Raw genomic sequence first — 20,144 nt, 5'->3', positions numbered from 1 at the left:
TCTCCATCAGGAATGAGTTGAGTACCTAGAGTCCATACAATATAGGTACTCCATACGGTAAGCCGTGCAGAGGAGTAGAGCGGAGACGAGGAGGGGCGGTTCAGGGGTTAACAATCTGTTCTATTCGGTACAATCGGATGTAGAGAATTGTAGTCTTTGGATATTACAATGGTAAAATCGATCGAGCTGGATCTATTCTCTCATCTCACATCTAGTTCCTGTGAATGACCTCAGTACGATGACGAGGGAAAAATAGAAACGTCTCATTCTTGAAATCGATACATTGATGACCATGTGAAGATATAAAACATCTAAAATATCTGATTATATCAAAAACATCCGAGTGTCAAAAGGGTTCGTGGCCTTGACCACACGATCGCCTATTTAGGTTTAACCCGGTGGGTTAAAGCATCAGTCACGTCTTACCCCTTTTCCTTTTCCTTTTCCTTTGCCTCTTTTATTTTTAATACTTTTTTTTTTTCTCTTTGCTTGTGTTCCACAGGTTGATTTTTAATATATTAGACCTACAGACTCTCGTTTGGTTTTAGGGTGATTGAAATTGAAAGTACGGAGCACAGGTGTGTTTCACTTTATAGTAGTTCATACTTCCAAATTATCCCCTTACTATATACTCCGGTGTATAACGGCCCAAGCGCATATCATTCTGCAAGCCAAGGAAATAGGCAAGAAGGCGGCTCACACCTTTCTTCCAATTTTTGGGGGGGGGGGGGGGGGGGGGGGGTTTTTTTTTGTTTTTTTTTTGGATTTATAAATACATGGTCTGCGTCATTGAGGGATCGACATCTGGATCACTATTGCTAACCTTGTCCCCGAGAACAACCACTTATACGGAGTAGTATCACAATGTCTAACCTTGGAACATGGACGGAATACGGAGTATGGAATTCAGAGGGCCTATTAGTAAACCTAAAAAAAAAAAAAAGTTACTTGGCTCCAACTACTCCGTAAGCTCCCTCGCAATCATCTCCCAAATCAATACAGCAAGATCGGCGAATGGGTCACTCTCTCGACGCATGCAAGTATGGAGCCCATCCAGATCATTCCCCTGCCTTGAGTTACGATGTACCGAGTACTCCAGACATCGTAACTATAACGTAAAGCGGAACGCTCGGGTACGTGATGTCTATCCCACTCCACTCCCACAGATCGGAACTTGGAACAGAGTCACAACTGAAACCCCGATTTAGTGGAGACGCACTGAGGGTCCAACTCGAGTACTGGAGCCAATTGCGCCATTGGATCTTGCTGTACAAAGTACTGATAAGGGCCTTACCAAGAGTGCCACTCTCGTTCGGATTTGGAATTGCATGTGGAAGGGCCACTTGTCTGCGTACCTGCAGTCCAATTTTGATTAAATAGAGAGACCAACATCAACGAATGATCTGTTGAGAAGGGAGAGTTCTCTTACCGGCTATTGCTGCGAAGGGCTTTGGACGTCTTGGATAAACCGATGAGCACTTTTGACTCCGTGCTTCTGGTTATGCTTTGTTTGAAGCACTCCACAGTTGCAATAGAATCGACAACCTACTTTAGACGCCCCCTGTATCAAAATTCAACATCGCTCCCAAGAGTCCTTATCTTGACAGAGCCGGTTGTGTTGGTGCCTACTGCCTTCACTCTTGAAATGGCGGAGCATATGGCTTCACACAAGGATCGGCGGCTAGTACTGCAGATCACATAAACAAATAGGCGCATGATGCTCTAACTAGCTCTTTCTGGAGGACATTACCTCAATGATACCTTTCTGGTATGAGAGGGGGGGGGGGGGGGGGCAAACACCAGGTTTCCTCCCAATTGTGACATGTTAATAGTGGTCTTGAAAGGCTTGGCTTTGGATTTAGAGTGCTAAGGTAGACAGGCAACTCCAAGGTCCATGTCCGTTACGATTCCGCGGCCGTTTCTAAGGATCTTAAGCGGAGAGTAGAGAGGGGTTGCAATCAAAAAAAAAATTTTTTTTCACTGTATGCTATCTATGAAGCTGGAACTGTTATCACATCACTCCAATACAAACATAATATTGGAACCACAAGGACTCGCAACCATTTCCTACCCCTTTGTTCCAATCATAGAGATTAGCCAACGTAATTCCAGCCGCTTTGGCGACTGTCTCGCAATTATCTTTATCCCCAACTCGATAGAATGTGTTACAAGTCCCAACCATGCCGGCCTGTGTCGGAGTCGGCGTAGCGACCCCTTTGCGTTTGGCTGTTGTTGTGGTTATTGTCGTAGCTGTGGTTGCAGGTTTAGAATTGACACTGGTGATGGATACACAGACGTAGTAGTCCAAAGATAGACCGGAGCAGTCGGGTTGGAGCTCGGGGTTGTATTGTTTGAGTTGGGCGATCGAAATCCCATAGCTGTGGGCAATTTTCCCACATGTATCGCCATTGCGGATCATGTGGAAGCCATCACAGTTGTTGGCCACGCCCGGGAGGATAGGGGTTGGAGTAGTGAGCTTTGTGGTTGTGGAGGTCGCTGTAGTGGAAGTCGCTGTAGTGGAAGTCGTTGTAGTGGAAGTCGCTGTAGTGGAAGTCGCTGTAGTGGAAGTCGCTGTAGTGGAAGCCGCCGCGCTGGGGGTGGCTGTACCGGATGCTGTCGCACTCGACGCTGCCGCGCTGGACGCCGCTGCGCTGGATGCCGCTATACTAGATGCCGCTGCACTGGACGCCGCTATACTGGACGCCGCTGCACTGGACGCCACCGCACTGGAAGACGATATGCTAGACGCCGCTGCGCTAGATGCCGCCGCACTGGACGCCGCTATACTGGACGCCGCTGCACTGGACGCCACCGCACTAGAAGACGATATGCTGGACGCCGCTATACTGGACGCTGCTGCACTGGATGCTGCTGCACTGGAAGACGAAATACTGGACGCTGCGGCACTGGAAGCTGCGGCACTGGACGCCGCTATACTAGACGCCGCTGCGCTGGATGCCGCCGCACTGGATGCCGCTATGCTGGAGGCTGCCGCGCTAGAGACCGCCGCTATGCTAGATGCCGCTGCGCTAGAAGCTGCTGAACTAGAAGCGGCCGCACTGGAAGCGGCCGCACTAGAAGCTGCGGCACTGGATGCCGCTATACTGGACACCGCTGCACTGGAAGCTGCCGCACTGGACGCCGCTATACTAGATGCCGCTGCACTAGATGCCGACGCACTGGACGCCGCTATGCTAGATGCCGCTGCACTGGAAGCTGCCGCACTAGATGCCGCTGTGCTGGATACCGGTACACTGGAAGTCGCTGCCGTGGAAGACGATATGGTTGAAGCCGCTGCACCGGAGGCTGCTAAAGTGGTCGTAGGCTGAGGGTCAGGTTGTCCAGACGCTTCAACGCAGTAGGAATGGTCAGTGAGGAAATTGCCACAGCCGGATGATATAGAAGGGTTCTATTCAAATCAAAACGAAGATTAGTGCAATGGATGCGCATTGAGATAGTAATACGAACTGACCCATTGCAGGAACTCTTCCATGCTAATGCCCCAACTGGACGGTATGTCCTGACAGGCAACTGATCCGTCGTTATCATACCACCACGAACAAGACGAATTAGTTGCCGAGTCATGTGAGAACTTCGGCATCTCGTCTCTTCGGAGCTTTGTTCCCGCAACAAAGGCGCTCGTAATCCCAAACACACCACAAATGGCGGCATACATCTTGCCAACCATGCTGAAGGCGCTTAATCGCAAACAAAAAACCGATAATAAGGCAGAGATAATGTTATTTTTAGCAGAGACTAATCGGGGGATCACTCGGCAAGTCCTTTGATATTTATCTACGAAGGTTTGCCCATCTCAAGCCCTAAGACGGCTCGTTCGGAATGAACAACCTTATGTTTAACTGCATTCCAATCTTCGATCTGAGGCATGGCGACAAGAGCTCACAGTCTATGCCTCCACTTGCAGATTAGTGAAAGTAACATCTTGATGTTGCATTCTGTTATTCATCATCGAAATACCTGGTTTTGTTGACTCGACAACGATCAAATATCGATCGCATACACTCGCCAAGACAGGCTCGGTTTCGCTTATGCAGGAGATCTGAGTGGAGACTCGATCTGGATGTTGAAATACCACTATCTTGGTAGCATTCTACGGGTACTTTCCCGTTATTAGGATCGGTTCGATCGAGCTAGGGGGATACGATGCAAGGCGTTTTAGTGATTTTCAAGATCGGTCCTGCATACAAAACCTACAGGGAAGGACTGACGTAGAAGGGGCTTACAACAACTGATGATCCTGTCTTTTTGCTGCAATTGAATCGCAGGAGTCAACCAAAGGCTCACGTATGACGACGAGGAAGGCTTCAAGAAGAAACGTGGAATGCCGGACGAAGAGCATTTCGGGGTTATGATGTGAACCACTGATTAGGACACGTCTGATTTCCAAGCCCTCACTAGACTTCTTGGGGAGACTTGCCAATCAAGTAGGCCGTCGGAAGGATGAGGAGGTAAAGCGATGAAGAGCAAGAAGCACACGTCGATGAGATGGTAGGGGGGGGGCTGATAGATGCTACGTGACTACCAGCTGTGTTAGTGCGAGGCCAACCATTGGGGACAACTCAACCTGCAATTTGTGCGATATGATCGTCGCTTTCCTCGATGCACTGAGAGGAACAATTGCAACCCTGTACGGGCTTCACTGATCCCAAGATCACACTCCCTGAAAGAAGTGCAAGGGTTGAAAGGGGTTTGCATCCTGTGGCTACCAACTCCCAGGCATCCAACACCGACTCAAGATGTTGTGGAGATAAAATCCAATGTCGCCTTTGATTCTCAGACCAGATGGAAATTGATATCTTCAAAGTCCCTAATGAGTTTTTTCTTTCCCTTGATTTCCATCAGGAAAGTTGGCAAAATGGTCTAACTAGGTGTTGAGATCCCTAGAGATGCCGCTGTGGTTAACGTTCTATTCCAATGGAGTTGTTTTGCTATTGGAGTAGAATCTCTCTAAGAGAGATATATAATTACTATGATTGTGGCAAGGGTAACTATGGCACAATCTGATAAGTTAGGACTGAGCAGCTCCAAATGACAAACCGCATAAGGATAGTCTGCCGCTTGTGCGGCCTTGGTCCTGAACGACGTCAGACTTCAAAACCTGGCGCTGATCTATTTAGTCCGAACTGATTTTTATGGACGCTGCGTGTAAGAAGATTCCAATGTGGTTTCAAAAGGTATGTGAAAGTGGCGTGCAGACGACCTTTTCACGAAACCCCTTTTAGAACCAGGAATTTTTACCACATTTCCCTAGTATTGATAAATTGCTTTGGAGCAATTCTGCACAGAGGGTGGACTCTGCGGGGATGAGATGAGCGCCATTATACATCGCCGTGGGTTGGAGCTGGGAATGTTAGGGGTGTTTGTGTGTATGCTGAGTCATTTTGGGGATTGGATCAGTATGGAGGACTTTGTTTGGCGAGAGATGAAGGGAATGGAAGGGGATGGAAGGGGATGGAAGGGTGACGGGGAACCGTTGATTTTCTCGTTGCGCCTCTCACTCCTGGATACACGAGTTCTCAAATGGAAAGAGACAACAGTGATAGATGAAGGTGGTTGTCGAGGCAAAACCCAGAGAAAGTAGATCCCACTAAACATATTGTAAACCCAAAGACAGCATGGACAGTTACAAGTTCAGATAAATTTAGTGTCACCATTAGTAAACAGTTCCCATGTGAATACATGCCTACATTGTTCCTGGGTGGGCTACAAAGCATCGGACGTGAACCCGGAACCCCGGACAAGGCAGGAAAATGACATGCCACGGGGAACATCATTACCAAGAGAGCCTTGGAAGTAGCAAAGAATTCCACCGCAACGATGGATTGTATGGAAGAATCTGACTTTCGACACGAACAGCATATCCATCCTCCCCCATGCAAAATGCAGATGAGATGCCGATTCCAGTCGCCAGTCTTAACGCCACGAAAATGGAAACTGGAATGAAACCTTCTACATCTCGGTTCTCCTCAAATCCCTTGAATCTGGGTAGCTTCAATCAAACCTGGAGATGCAAAGAAAAAGAAAAGCCGCGAGGAAAAAGATCCCCCAAATTATCACCGGACAGTACCGTGCTGGAACAGGAAACACCACGAAGAGAAGAAGCAACAGCAGAAACAGGAGCGAAACCCGAGGAAACGCTTCCAGGGGAAAGAGCAGGTATCAGAATCCAGGAGATCAATCCCAGATAGAGAAGAAAGTTATCGACACTGCACCAGAGACAGGATAGAAGACAAAGACAGATACCGTGCCTTGATAAATCGCCCCAGAACATGATGACTGACAAACAAGGCGCACAAGGAATATTACCCAAAACCAACTCCGCCAAACACGCAAGAATCCCCCAGGGTGTCCTCTGAAACGGAACGTGAAGAAACAGACCGAAGCCCCGGGGGAGGGGGTATGTGACCGGGAACTGGCTGACGAAACGAACGAGAGGGTTGTTACCAGAAAGAGTAGTAAGGCTCAAGATTATTACCAGGAAGGGTCCACGATCGCAGTATGATCACCATCTCAACCTGGCGTTCGGCAGGACAGGGAACAGATTGAAAGGGATAAAGGGAAGAAAGTAGGGGCAAAATCCGCAGAAACACCAGGAGGAAATGGGGATTAGAAACAAGGCAAAGGCACATGAGAATGGAAACGGTAACCCGCATTTGCGAATTGAAAGTGATGCTACCCGAGGGCATATACAAGACAAGACAAGAAATCATAATGTATACCAGATCAAGACTCCATGGTCATGCAGTAGGAGAAGAAAAAAGAAAACGTAATCACATGTCAAAGGTATCGTCAACGTTGAAAATCCCGGGTTCCGTGCCGTCGTGCGCCTTCTGGACGCCTGTCATGCGCTGGTCGACCGAGTTGACCGACTGGTGGCCTCGTTGCCAGTGATCATCGTGCATGGTGTCCTCTTCCATGAGATCGCTTTCGTCAATCAGATGATGGTCGATAGAGCTCTCATTCACGAAGGTGAAGCCCTTGAAATTGGCTTGCATCCCGGGGGACAAGGGTGTGGAGGCTGGCATGAGGCTGTTGGCGAGGTTGGCGGCGCGGAGATTGAGCGAGTGGTTCAGCTCCATAGCGTTTGTGAATTCCGGGTCGAAGTTCGATGTGTCGGTTTCAGACTGGAGCTGTGGCTTGAACGGAGGGATAACTTGCTTGCGGCACAGTGTGTCCCAGTTGATGTCGTGGAAGAAGGGGTGTGCCATGAGCTCCTTGGCATCGCCATTGGCGCCCAGTCGATGCTTGGGATTCCGGTTCAGCAGACCCTTGACGAAATTTCTTCCCTCAGTGCTAAGCGCATCACGGGGAAATCTGACTTTGCCGAATGCGATATTCTTATACATCTGCTGGGTGTCCTCGGCATAGAACGGACTCCAGCCACAGCACATCTCAAAGACCAAGACACCAAGGGACCAGAAGTCGACCATCTTTGTATATCCTTGCTCATCGAGCAATACCTCTGGGGCCAAATATTCAGTGGTACCGCAGAAGGTATTGGTGGTGTCGTTTTGGGACAGGTTTGCCTTTGATAGACCGAAATCACAGAGCGCAATGTGACCATTGGCATCCAACAGAATGTTCTCCGGTTTGAGATCCCGATACACGATGTCGTGGTCGTGCAGATGTTGCAGAGCCAGAATCAACTCGGCGATATAGAACTTCGCCCGGGCCTCCTGGAACCGACCTTCACGCTGCAAGTGCCAGAAAAGTTCGCCGCCTGACATGTAGTCCGTAACCAAATAGAGATCTGTCGGGGTTTGGAAGGAGAACTTCAATCCAACAATAAATGGAGAGGCCGTCATCGCGGTTCGTACTAAGATATTGCGCTCTCCGAGCGTATGTATCACCTCCTTCTTCTGAATAATGACTTTCTTGGAGAGAACCTTCATCGCATAGATGCGCTGTGTGTCCTTCTTCTTCACCTGGTAGACCTGTCCGAAGGTTCCTTTGCCGATAAGTTTGAGGACGAGGAAGTCGTTCGGTCCGACCTGCTTTCGATCTGTCTTTTCGAACTTCATATCGAGGTGAATTTCTCCAGACACTTGGTTGTCGCCAGCACCGCGCGCGACCAAGGGGAACCAGCCTTCCAGTCGGCTGTGATCTTCCTTCAAATTGATGCAGAGCCGTACGTGACCTAAGAAAGCTTCCTGGTTGTTGCGGTCATAGACTGTGACATCAAGTTCCGACTGATCTCCCATAACATCACTGAACAGAATGTTAGTGAGTGACCCAAGTGAAGGAGCTGGGTTGGAGTAACATACAAGGTGGCCTCGTGATCCCAGTGCGGATCTGTCACGGGCGTCCGCCCCTTGTGATCACCCTCGCTAGCACTGTTGTGAGAGCTGGATCGGGTTTTCAACGGAATAGCCATGGGCCGACCAGCAGCCTCCTCGGCATCTGATTCCAGCTGGCGCCGTTTCTTTTCCTCCTCGCCGTCACGAGCACCTTTGGAGATATACTCATTCCATTCGAATACACACACCACATACGGATCAAAACTTGGCCGGAGCCCTCGACCATCGGTGATCTTCACAAACAATTTACCATTGATCGGGCCTGTGGGCGCGCCGTTGGCCGGGGATGCTGACTTTGCAGCCACAGACGCAGTCGCAGACTGGGGCTGTGAAGGGAATGCTTCATCGAGTTTCATAGTGATCTCGTCCGTGGAGCTTTCCAGGTCTTCCGGCTTCGACTCAGACCGTGGAGCCTCTTGCGAGAGGTTTTGCGGGGCGGAAGTGGCGGTCTTTTTCTGGGCGTTTGGGACCTCGTTGGACATGGCCCGGGGAGTGAGAGGTGGGGTATTCTTAAGACGCGACCCATCGGGCGCGTTTTCAGTTAGCTTGGCTAGATTCTCGGAAGATATTGAGACATGCGGTTTCTCATGGTCGAGTAGGGAACCTTCAGACAGGGGAGAGGCATCTGAGATAGGAAGGAGGGATGGATTGGAAAAATGGGTGGCAAGAACGGGGTCGTCAGAGATGCTAGAGACTGGGAGGGAGGTTTGACGGCGGGAAGAAGGATCTTCTGGAGGAGTTTGTGTGGGTGAAATGAGGTAGTTCTTCAGCGTTGTAAAGATAGAGGACACTCCTGGACTCGTCCCGAGTTCCATCTCATCCGACTCGTGCTGTAACAAGGAATGTGGAGGGGTGTGCAGACTGGGGTTTTCCTCCTCCATCTTATCAGGCCCATCTTCTTGCTCCATCATGACAAAAGATTCGGAGGAGTCGGAGGAGTGTTGGGTGTGCGCATTTGTTTGAAGGTTCTCAGAGGGTTTCGACAGACATGACCATAACCGCGGCAGACTCGCTTTATCACCAGAGAAAGAACCAACCTGAAAGTAGTTGTGCATAATGGAAGGCAGACGCTTATCGACCAGATCGGGTTCAGGTGTTGCGATTCCAGTCGGCGTCGGGGTAGAACCATTTGACCGGATCTGATCTTGGGTATCTTCCTCCAGTCCAGAGCTATTGAGATGGAAGGTTAGCCAACGAGATGATAGCTCCGATAAAATCTTCAAATTCCAAGCTTTTAGGCATATTCCGCCAAGGTCCGAGGCAAAAGGCGAGGCACGCTTTGAGAGAAGGCTATCCTCGAAACGCATTGTTTCATATAGGTCAACCCTAACAAGAACAGACTGTAATGCAATGCGGTGTGAGGGGATCGTGGACCCTCTTTTTCCCTCTTCAGCCCCGCCTTTCAAGAGGAATGCTCAAGCGAAAAATGAACCAAAAGATATAAGAAGTTGACTCACTTCATTTTCTTCATGTCGTCGCCGTGCAACACGGGTCCACTCTGCGCAGCCATTGTGTTTCCATTCAAGAAAGTCGGAAGATGAGGAGTGAGAAGTGGGGGGGGGGGGGGGGGGGGGTAAAATTGGGAAGTTGGGAAAGAAAAGAGAAGATTTCTTGATGAGCTAAGGGAGTTTGCGGGATGGATTTGAACCCGTTCGGATTTTCCCCAAGAACAATGAACTTTGGTTTTCTTCTGGTTTTCTTCTGTTTGGAAAATGGTTGGAGAAAGTCGATGAGTTTTCTTTTGGATTTAGCCCTGAACAAGTGGGATTATCTTTCGGTAATATAGAACCCCACTGAAAGATTAAAAAAAAAGTCTCTCAGGGATAGTCCATCTTTCCGGGTGCATTATCAAGGGGGCATAAGCTCAATGAGATGCGTTGTATATATATATATAGAGAGATCCGGCTGAATGAAGCACCGACCATAAGATCACGGTTCTTAGAAGGACAAGAGCTAAACAAAAAGAGGTTATGAATACATTCTTGTATTCTCCAATCCCGAGTCATCTACGCCTAATTTCCTAATTTGCATACCTAAAAATGGGAATTAAGAGATTATTGGAAATCTACAATCAGCAGTCAGAAATACTAAAAAAAATTTCCAAGAACAACGTCATGAGGAGATTCAAAAAAGCGTGGGTGACATTGTTCAATAGCCCAAGATATCAAGAGAGTTGCCCGGAAAGATCGATTTACTTCTTCCTTTGATCCTTATTTCCCTTATGTCCCTAACAGATTCTTGCATTTTCAAGTCACGGACATCAGTCCGAATGACATTAGGCTCCCAAGGACATGTGGCTATATCTTTTCAGAAGAGGCTGAGAGGAATTCGCCTCTCAACATGCGCCCATTTCTTCTTTGGCTATTATCTCCCCCCCCCCAAATCTCCACTCACAGCAAGATATCTCGTTATTGCATCCGATGACAAAATGGAAGTATCCGGTGTAGCGGTGCAACAAAGACCCCTTCTTATATTTGGATGGTTTCCATCTTCTACCTAGCACCAGTATGCATAATAATGTATTTAATAATGACTTGAAGTGGCAAGTTGCATGCATTATAAGTCTATTCATCCACTATTAATTTAGGTCTAGGATTTCTTTCCATGACATTATGAGATCTACATTAATTGTGAAACCCACAGATCGAGTTTCGATCCTCACATTGTGAGATCGTGACAACCTCCCAGCTTTCAAAATGGCCCGGGTCCATCTCAGCTCCCCTTGCATTTGCATACCAGGTGAAATGTGAGATATGCCGTGGTCGCAGTGGGATGCTACAAGGCCTCCACATGCGTCATCGGGGCGCACTGTGAGGTCCCAGTTTCTGCGCTAACATGTGGTTCGGCGGATTTAAGACCCGGTGTGTGCGCGATTGATGTACAACATACGTGCCACGGAAGGAAGTGAGCTTGCTGTGACTGAGCAATAGTTGTAGGAAAGGAAAAGCCAGAGAGAGCTATTGCCGATATCCGTTTGGGCCCCTCAGCTTACAGTGTTTGTTCTCTCGAATAGGGAGAGGATAAAGAGGTGATCGACGGTTGCCTTCCGCAACCTCCCTTGAGTTTGTGTAGTATAACGAATGGTGTGCTATGGAAATAAAGATCCGAGGCATTGGTTCAACCTTGTTAGTAGATTTTTTCATACCCCAAACTTGCAAATAGGTGTGCACCTTGATTTGCATTTGCCATGGGATCGTGCAGTTCTAACTCCAAAATTGGGCATACTGATTGATTCCGTGGCATACAACCTCCATCGGTGTACAGCCGAGACCTGCATGACTTCAAGGTGCATTTTCCGTTATGCACAAGACCGAGTCCGAGCTTGGATTAAATTTGTAGGTCATCTGCAATGGGACATGATCTGCGGGCTTGTACTCCGTACAACGAAGCAAGCACCTTTGAAAGCCACTCAGCATAATTTTTCTCAAGCTTCCAGCTGTCGGCAGAAAATCTACTTGATCAGAACAGACATATCTCCGGAACGTTATCATGACCAATTAGGGGGGTTTTGGCTGCTAGGCCGAAAGGGGAGATTACGGCTTTTAACATGTTATGCTGTTGCGCAATCCGAATTTGCTGCTAGTAGGGCCAATTTAAGATATTGTCCATAGAAAGCCTGGTCCTAGCGGTGACTACCACGATTGAAACAGGTACCTTCACCCCAAACGATTTTGCGATTGACCTGGAAGATAGCTTGCTCAAGTCTCCCAGGGAGTTCAAGTCGGGAGCTATCTCTCACATGTGAGATTGGAGACTGACTGCACATAGAGGCCCAAAATGAGGTCGGTGGTAACACAACCAACTAACCTATACGTTTCGATGCAGTCGTGTCTCGTGTCTTTATTAGATGGATACCATTGACACCCAATAACAATAATGCGATTCGGGAGAGAACGGTGCAGTAAACGACCGATGAGCATTTGCGGGGTTTTGTTAACATGTAAATCCATGGATGAACTCATCCTGGGCATTGAGTCCTCGCACTCCTAATGCCAGCCAACTAGGTGTAACACAAAGCCTGAGATGCTGTCCTTTGCGGTCAACCTATGATATCAATATGGAAATTATAAGACGGCAATGGCGGTTGAGAATCTAGAATTGGAAAAGACTGCATATCGAAAAACAGTTCGGAAAGTAGAATGTTCGCCGTTCAACGGCCAGCCAGATGTACAGCCCGAGGGCGCTCCCGAAAGAGCGTATGACATCATTGAGCATTATGTGACTTTGCCTTGTTTGCACTGCTTGGTGTTTGTCGCGTTTAGGACGACCGGAAAAATTTCGGCCCTTCGCAAAACAGCTATTCCTCCCCATTTGCGCTTCCCCAGCGTATCGACCAACCATCGTCAAAATGCCACGAAAGCTAAGGGCGGCCGCCCAGGCGGCTGCAAAGTCGATAAGTGAGTTGATCTCAACCCCACGTTGGCCTACACCTGCCACAAGCACCCGTCCCTACAACTACTCATTGAATTTCGCCCTTCCCATAGACGCGTTTGCGACTAACCAGCTTTAGAAAATGTACCTTCAATTCCAGATGGGTCTGATGAGGAGATGGTCGATGTCCCTTCCTCTCATCCCTCCTCACCCATAGCTGAACTAGAAGACTCCCCCGATAAAGATCCCGACGTTGAACTGGAGGTTGAACCCAAACCCAACCCCGAACTTGAACCTGAAGCCGAAGCCGAAAGCGCAGAAGTTCAGGCTCCCGAGACACCTGCCACACCCAAGCCAGAGGAAGAAGTGAGTGTTGCAAACCCCGCAGAAGATTCAATTCTTGCCGACACAGACAATACACCTTCCTACGGACCTGGCCGCCCATCACTTCCGCCCCGCGGCAAGCGTCGCATTGGTCGCCCGCCCAAGAACCCTCGGCCTGAATGGGATCCGGCCGATGGCGAGCAGCCACTTCGAGTCACCACACCAGTTAAAAGACGCCGCGGTCGCCCTGCTGCTAGCGGTGGACGATGGGCACGTAACCGTGGCCCCTCCCATCTCACCCAGGTGCCTGTCGACAAGGAAGGAAACATGATGGATGTGATCAACGACGAAGTGTCCATCCCGCCTGACCCGATTGGCGCCACTAAGGTCGATGAGAATGGCCACCTACAAGGCGGACGTGAGTATCGAGTTCGTACCTTCAAGATTCTTGGTCGCGGAGACCGCCTGTACATGTTGTCGACTGAACCGGCCCGCTGCATTGGCTTTCGTGACTCGTACTTGTTCTTTCAGAAGCACAAGATGCTGTACAAGATTATCATTGATGATGACGCCAAGCGTGATTTGATTGAACGTGATCTCATTCCCCACTCCTACAAGGGACGAGCCATTGGCGTTGTCACCGCGCGGTCAGTGTTCCGCGAGTTCGGTGCAAAAATTATCGTCGGTGGCAAAAAGATCACCGACGACTATGACGAAGCTGCTGCTCGTGAGCGCGGCGATGTGGAGGGCGAGCTTGTCGTTCCGGAAGACAGATTGCCTGGACCTGGAGAAACCTACAACAGGAATCAGTATGTCGCCTGGCACGGCGCCAGCAGTGTTTATCACACAAATGCGCCTGCGGTCCCGCTTGCCGGTGGAAAGCCAGTTGATGCTAAGAAACGCCGTGTACCGGTCACTGATGATAACTGGATGCTTGAGCATGCCCGGGCTGCAAGGTGAGTCTACATTCGATAGCGAGCAACCCGTTAGGACCTGTCGACTGATGCATAGTATAGCAACTTTAACTCAAAGCTCGCCGAGATGCGCCGTGCGAATTTGGGTGGTGTGTACGATGTCCATACCAATATTATGCAGCACCCGAAGATCATGCAGCCAACTCACGCCCGCTGGGAGCGTGTTTCCCCATCCCAGGCGCCCATGCCAACCGAGTTGACGAGGAACATGGACTCATTGAACCTCTCCAACGGAGGCTCCCATTCCGGACATGTAAACCAGAGCCCCCACGAAACCCAAGAATCGCATGAGGCTACCACTGGCGGAACCTCCACCGAAAACCCCATCACTACATTTTCCCCTGTTCCCGCTCATCTCCACGATCGCTATGTCATTCAGGACATCATCTATGAATCCCCACCATTTTCAAACATGGGCATCCCGGGCCCTGACGGCGATGTGCACGATATTGGCCCAAACGGCTTGGTCAGCGTTGCAAACCCCGAGCATCCCGAGTTCATGACTCCAGAGATTCTCGAGTTGCTTCCACCAGAGTGCAAAGAAGCTCTCATTGACGCTGCGGCACAGGAGGTTGAATGGAAGTCCAAGTGGACAACCGAGACCAGGGGCGGCGAGCGTACTCAACCAACCAAGAGCTACGCCTGGTACCCGTAAATCTTGTAGCTGATTTCCTTCCTTTTTTTAATCTTCCTCGGATTCTTGTGCGTCGGCGAAATTTATGGGTTTAGCATGGGCTGGGTGGCTGGACATGGCAGGCGAAAGCCGCTGGAGTTTTTTTTTTTTTTTTTGCTTTCTGCTTTCGAGTCTGCTTTTGCTTTCTCGGCATGTGTCTTGGATAGATATCTGCCTATCCCCATGGTATGATTTAGTAACTGGTTTTTTTTTCTTTTTTCTGTCCTTCAATGCCGAGCCTACATGACTGGATTTGGCTTCGAGGGATGGACAATTAGACAATAATGAACCAACTTGGTTCTACGGCAACAATGCTCAAGCTAGCATGCCAGCTCTTCCAGAACCTCTATGATGTTATCTTCTCTCTAAAAGCAGCACTTACGAAATAACCCCCTCTATGTGCATCTTCTAGCCATGGTCAACTGGTGACCTACAACTCAAGTCATGGATGCAGATATGTCCAAAGCTGAAAAATTAAATTAACAAAAAACTAAGCTTACACAAATAAATAAAAGAAAGTAAGACCGAGGTCATCTAAAACTCCATTTTAAGAAAAAAGCAAAAATGAACATGAACCCAAGAAATGGAAGGAGTTGGCTTGAAAAAGGGGGTTGAGGAGTGGAACAGCCAGGTAGAAAAACAACAAGAGACATAGAGGTAATAGACAAGGGCTTGCTTGATGAAATGGCCGGGTCATGCATGCGAGAGTAAGACAAGGAACAAAGAAGAGAAAAAGGGTAAGACTTCAACGGAAACGAGGCTGCATTGGTCGCGTGGCAGGAAGTATGACGCTGTCACATGGCCATTTCCGCGCGCAACTTTGCCAGCTCGGCTTCCTCGTCGTCTTCCTCTTGAGCCTTGGCGTGTTTGACTAAAGGCAAGTCGGTCAGTGAACGATATATGCGATATCTGTGTGTACGGCTCCCACTTACGATCTGTGTTCCCCACAGCTGGCAAACGGTCCAGTTGACTGCCCACCGGCACGGTCCCGGTATGAAGCATCTTTGCGTCCATAGCTTCCTGCTCCAGACCCTCCAATTCGGCATCGAGCTCTTCCTCGTCCGGCTGTTCGCCGATAGGGAAACTGGTAATGACGCTTCCGATCTCGGCGCTGAGCGCATGCTGGTCTTGGAGTTCCTCCCTGTGAGGTATCAGTACGGTTGTAATTGCTGCGAAATGATGAAACACAAGAGACAGGGCATGACAATATGATAGGCAAGGAATAAGTGATTCCACGTACATCGTCTTGTCTACATCCTCGAGCTTCATTCCACCATGAATCTGTTTCATAGCGGCGCCGGCCTGCTTCATAGCTGCCAAGGTCTCGTGGTTGATATTCGCGGCTTCAATGGAGTATATCTGCTGTTCGAGTTGCATTATCTGGGCTGTGGTCTGCTCGAGATTCTTCTCGTGGACCTTTTTCCGTCGGAGGGCATTTTTGGCGGCTATTCAAATCAACGGTAGAAGAACCGATAGTTAGCCACTATTCGCAACTCTCAAATAGACGCCCGGCAACAATCTGTAAGATTCGCAACCGTACCATTCTTATCTGTGTTAACGTTCTTCCGCGCCAGAGCCTCCTGTTCTGAGATTTGGGTTTCGAGATGCCTCTCGCGCTTTTGCAGCATATCCAGCTGCTCGCGCAGCTGTAGGATAGCGTTCTTGGGCGCATCCTTTCGCTTCTGAGCGGCGGCCCCGCCAAACCAAGACCACATGGTGATGTCGGTGTCTGTGTAACTGGAAACCGAAGGGAGTAAATAAGCAGGACAAGCCCCCGGTGGTCAGTGAATATGTCCAAAGGAGAACAGCGGCCAAAAATTCAAAGTGAGTGAGGGGAGAGGAGTAGATTGGTTGTTTTCCTTGCTGCAAGTCAGGTGGAGCGATAGGCTCCAGGCAAATTCAGTGAGCTGACAGGCGAAGGAAGAAAAGGGCGGAAAATAAGCTCCTCACGACCAGTGTGTTCGGAGCACACGACTCGCCGAGTGCTCTTCCAAGAATTATTTCTGGATGAATGCAAAGTGGAGGGGAGAGAGCCCGACTTTCCCCTCGCTGAGCCTATGACATACACGGTAAGGCTAGTCACGTGCGCCAACAAGATTGTTGTGCTTGTGACCTATTGAGCTGCCTCTCGTTCTTTTCTTTCAATCTTCACACTTTTACAATGTTATGCATCTTCTTCAATTAGCGCATAGATGAATGGGCCGCGCCCCTCAACTCGCGTGTTCCTCTCCGATCTCTCAACTCTACAGGCGGACTCGAAGATCCGCTTTCTTGGCTGGTGCGTCAGGCCCAGAGCAGAGAACAAAATAGTACAAAGTTGAGGCTTTCCAATACTAACAATGATCTACGTTGTTGTATACACATAGTGTGACACATTATACCATCACTACCGGTCATTTGATACTCGAACACAACTTCCCCCGCAGCAAGATAGCTCCACCCTCTGTATCTGTTGATATCAATGCCCTTCTTGAGGATCTGATCGCCGAAGAGCTGCGCGTAGGAACGTGGCTGAATGTTGTGGGCTATGTCAGAGAGTCGGAGCCAGTACTGCCGCCATCTTTACTCTCTTCGACTCCCGATTACGCGAATCGGCCGAATCAGAGGCTTTCCGGGGTGCGCGCTCGTCCGGTGTACATCGAAGCAATTATGGTCTTTTCGGCGGGTGCTATTGCTATTGGGGAATATGAGCGAATCCTTTGCAATTCTCAGCATGTCGAACGGATGATGCACTTCACCCACTAAGAAATCATCCGTACGGGCTCAAAAGATTACATGGAACTCACAACCAATCCGGCCTTGATGGAGCGTCTTTGCATTAGGAACTTTGTTGTATACCAATTTTCAAGCACAACAGATACAAGCCGAGGGGTATCAAGACGTAGATCAGAACATCAGGCAAAGCATTCCCCCAAAGCAACCCTAGACCACCTTAGCCACCTTCTCCTCGTCCGACTGGTACGCCTGCTGAAGTTGAAGCTGCCTCCTAGCCCGCTTCCCTTCCAGCTGAATCTTCTCCTCCTGCATACGCAGAATGAGAGGACTCTTCATGCGAATCTTGTGACCATACTTGTAAAACACAAACGGAATCGGGACAATAACAATCTCCAACACTCCTAGCAGAGTGCCCGCCCAATTCGGCCCCAAGCTGGAATACATAGATGTGCCAGCAAGAGGCAGAACACCACCGAGGATACTCCGAATGACAGAGTTGCCCGCCAAAGCAGAAGCAGCATACATGCCGTAGCTGTGAGTCAGGTAGTTGGACGCATAGATGAAGACACCGGTGTTTCCCGCGCCGAACGGGATACCTGCGAGCAAGGGCACGATCCAGGGAATCGAGGCTGGGGAGCAGGTCCATGCAAACCAAAGCTCACCGATTGGGATCATCGCTGCGCAGATGCAGATGAACGAGACCATTGCTTCTGGGTGTGGTTTTCCGGTCTCGGGGTCTTTGGCGTGACGGTTGATTAGTCGCCGGATGAAGGGTTCGCAGGCGATGGTGAGGATAACACCGATCCCGATGCCTAGGAAGGCGAGCCCGGACACGCCCAGTTGCCATCCGCGGATGTCGCGAAAGACAATGGGGTAGGCTACGAAGCAGAGGTACAGGATGCCATAGATAATAGCGATGTAGATGTTCCAAAAGATGCTGACGAGATTAGTTTCACGTTGAAGAGTCGCCGTGGGAGGTATAAGTGCAAGAAACTTACCAGATTGGTTCGGTGACTGCCATCACAAACGGCCGGCTGAGGTTCAGCCCGAGGACCTCGGGAAGACTCGCCTTTTGGTCGTAGCGACTCCACCAGCGTGACTCGCCGGTCTCCTTGCGAAGTCTGGCCGCTTTCTTTTGGAGAAGGGTTGGTGCGTAGGTTTCTTTGAGAAGGATAGCAAAAAGCAAGGCAACAGCGGAGAGAATGAGGGCGATCCAGCACATCCAGCGCCAGCCAAGATATTGAGTGACGAAACCTCCAATAACAGGACCGATGACTTTATCCTGTTAAAAATTGCACTCGTTTTGTTCACCAAGGGGTAGAAGTGAAGAACAAACCTGGTCCATTGAGTGGCCCGATGCTCCAAACGGAGATTGCCAGAGCACGGTGCTCATCGTCCACCAAATCAGCCACCATACCGGGCGCAGTAGAGATCATGACGCTGCCAAAGAAAGCAGCGATAAAGCGAACGATGATCAGTGCCGTGATGGACTTTGCGAGCGCGCAGGGGATGATCAGGACGGTTAACACGGCTAGACAGATGACACAGACGGGTTTCCGTCCGTAGACCTCGCTCAACGGGGCCATGAACATTGACCCGATGGCAAGACCAAATAGATAGAAGGTTAAGCCAAGGGTGACGACAGTCTGAGTTTGGCCGAATTCATTGGCCATTAATGTAATTCCTGATGTATAAGAAGTTGAGTATAACACGCTTCCGAAGTTGTCAGTTATGGAACCTCGTGCTTTACAACTTTCCACATCAAAACTTACACGACGAGAGTATTCCATGATAGAAACAAGATGCCCATGGACTTATACTTGAGATTCCAGTTCTTGGGGTTCTCAGGGTCCCCATCGCCGTCCCAGTCGACCTCATAGTCGGGGTCGGCGGTGGCATTGGTTGCGATTGTCGTTACACGCTCCGACAGTGACATGTGCGAAGTTCGCGAGGCCTGCGCTATCAATGTCTTTCCTATCGCATCGCAATCGGTCTGTGAGTCTACCCTGGAAATGGGTTCGATAGAGTGTGTCTCCTGGGACCTCCTCGCGGTGTTTGGGGGGCACTTGTCATGGCCCTCCACATTGGAATGGTACGCTACCATGTCCGGAAACCTGGATAGATGGCCTTTTTTGCAGTAAACCAGTGCTCAGGCAGCTTATTTGAATGGCCAACGGGGATCGAATGAGCAAGTTACTCCGATATCTGGGGGTGTCGTGAAGAAAATCGGGGAAATGGAAGTGCAACATGAACGGATCCCTCTGTTCTCGGATTCAACCCCCGACCTAAGGCTACAGTAGCGTGTGTCGCACTCTATCTCTTTCTAGAGATTTGGTGGAGATGCAAAGGTAGACCGAAATCCCGACGCCGAGACTGCTTTGAAGTATCAACCACAAGCTCTCCAAACTGACACAGATTACTCGAGATAGAGATCGAGATCGGAGGCACTTATCATCGAAAAATTTACTTGGAACTCAGAATATTTCGAATGTGGGGCTAATAGTTGGCGATCAGCATATTCGACGAGAACGAGCTGGGGAGTGCAGGACGCCGAGATGATTAAGAGTAGAGATGGTTTCTTTTTTTACTCTGTGGAGAGTCCATACGTTAACAGCGTCTCAGATATTCCTTTTAGACTCCCTACACGTACTCTCCTACAGAAACCGTGGGTATATTCCCCATGGGCAAAGAGACCTGTCATGGCATGATATCTCTTGACAAAACGTATCCCCGATTTGTCTCCACACGGCGTCGCCCGAAGTGCGGGGG

The 20,144-nt window shown here is 49.5% G+C and overlaps 8 protein-coding genes across 8 annotated transcripts; 4 read left to right on the top strand and 4 right to left on the bottom strand.

The window, feature by feature from the left end:
• Positions 1-1,014: 1,014 nt before the first annotated feature.
• Pdw03_4498 (uncharacterized protein) lies at positions 1,015-1,376 on the top strand (the record flags this gene model as incomplete). Its single annotated transcript, XM_066100766.1, has 3 exons — positions 1,015-1,040; positions 1,100-1,133; positions 1,209-1,376. 3 exons carry the CDS (start codon positions 1,015-1,017, stop codon positions 1,374-1,376), a joined length of 228 nt encoding a protein of 75 aa, XP_065956166.1.
• A 1,041-nt stretch (positions 1,377-2,417) lies between these two features.
• Positions 2,418-3,329, top strand: Pdw03_4497 (repetitive proline-rich cell wall protein 2-like; the record flags this gene model as incomplete). Its single annotated transcript, XM_014675598.2, has 1 exon — positions 2,418-3,329. One exon carries the CDS (start codon positions 2,418-2,420, stop codon positions 3,327-3,329), a length of 912 nt encoding a protein of 303 aa, XP_014531084.2.
• A 3,462-nt stretch (positions 3,330-6,791) lies between these two features.
• On the bottom strand, positions 6,792-9,828 carry Pdw03_4496 (CAMP-dependent protein kinase-like, putative; the record flags this gene model as incomplete). Its single annotated transcript, XM_066100765.1, has 4 exons — positions 6,792-8,229; positions 8,286-8,827; positions 9,356-9,488; positions 9,776-9,828. The coding sequence occupies 4 exons, from the start codon at positions 9,826-9,828 to the stop codon at positions 6,792-6,794; spliced, it is 2,166 nt and encodes a 721-aa protein (XP_065956165.1).
• A 2,112-nt stretch (positions 9,829-11,940) lies between these two features.
• Positions 11,941-12,238, bottom strand: Pdw03_4495 (uncharacterized protein; the record flags this gene model as incomplete). The annotated part of the gene is made up of 2 exons (XM_066100764.1): positions 11,941-12,046; positions 12,126-12,238. The coding sequence occupies 2 exons, from the start codon at positions 12,236-12,238 to the stop codon at positions 11,941-11,943; spliced, it is 219 nt and encodes a 72-aa protein (XP_065956164.1).
• A 428-nt stretch (positions 12,239-12,666) lies between these two features.
• Positions 12,667-14,642, top strand: Pdw03_4494 (Nuclear localization protein NPL6, putative; the record flags this gene model as incomplete). The annotated part of the gene is made up of 3 exons (XM_014675601.1): positions 12,667-12,715; positions 12,829-13,969; positions 14,030-14,642. 3 exons carry the CDS (start codon positions 12,667-12,669, stop codon positions 14,640-14,642), a joined length of 1,803 nt encoding a protein of 600 aa, XP_014531087.1.
• An 812-nt stretch (positions 14,643-15,454) lies between these two features.
• On the bottom strand, positions 15,455-16,375 carry Pdw03_4493 (SNF7 family protein; the record flags this gene model as incomplete). The annotated part of the gene is made up of 4 exons (XM_014675602.1): positions 15,455-15,531; positions 15,593-15,801; positions 15,901-16,105; positions 16,201-16,375. The coding sequence occupies 4 exons, from the start codon at positions 16,373-16,375 to the stop codon at positions 15,455-15,457; spliced, it is 666 nt and encodes a 221-aa protein (XP_014531088.1).
• Positions 16,376-16,852: 477 nt separating this feature from the next.
• Positions 16,853-17,405, top strand: Pdw03_4492 (Telomere length regulation/capping, TEN1; the record flags this gene model as incomplete). Its single annotated transcript, XM_014675603.1, has 2 exons — positions 16,853-16,938; positions 17,027-17,405. The coding sequence occupies 2 exons, from the start codon at positions 16,853-16,855 to the stop codon at positions 17,403-17,405; spliced, it is 465 nt and encodes a 154-aa protein (XP_014531089.1).
• Positions 17,406-17,582: 177 nt separating this feature from the next.
• Pdw03_4491 (MFS multidrug transporter, putative) lies at positions 17,583-19,311 on the bottom strand (the record flags this gene model as incomplete). The annotated part of the gene is made up of 4 exons (XM_014675604.1): positions 17,583-18,312; positions 18,374-18,650; positions 18,712-19,088; positions 19,148-19,311. The coding sequence occupies 4 exons, from the start codon at positions 19,309-19,311 to the stop codon at positions 17,583-17,585; spliced, it is 1,548 nt and encodes a 515-aa protein (XP_014531090.1).
• Between the last annotated feature and the right edge of the window lie 833 nt (positions 19,312-20,144).

Source organism: Penicillium digitatum, chromosome 1 (genome assembly GCF_016767815.1).
Source record: "Penicillium digitatum chromosome 1, complete sequence".
Classification (NCBI taxonomy): Eukaryota; Fungi; Ascomycota; class Eurotiomycetes; order Eurotiales; family Aspergillaceae; genus Penicillium; species Penicillium digitatum.
This window is presented reverse-complemented; position numbering and strand designations above follow the sequence as displayed.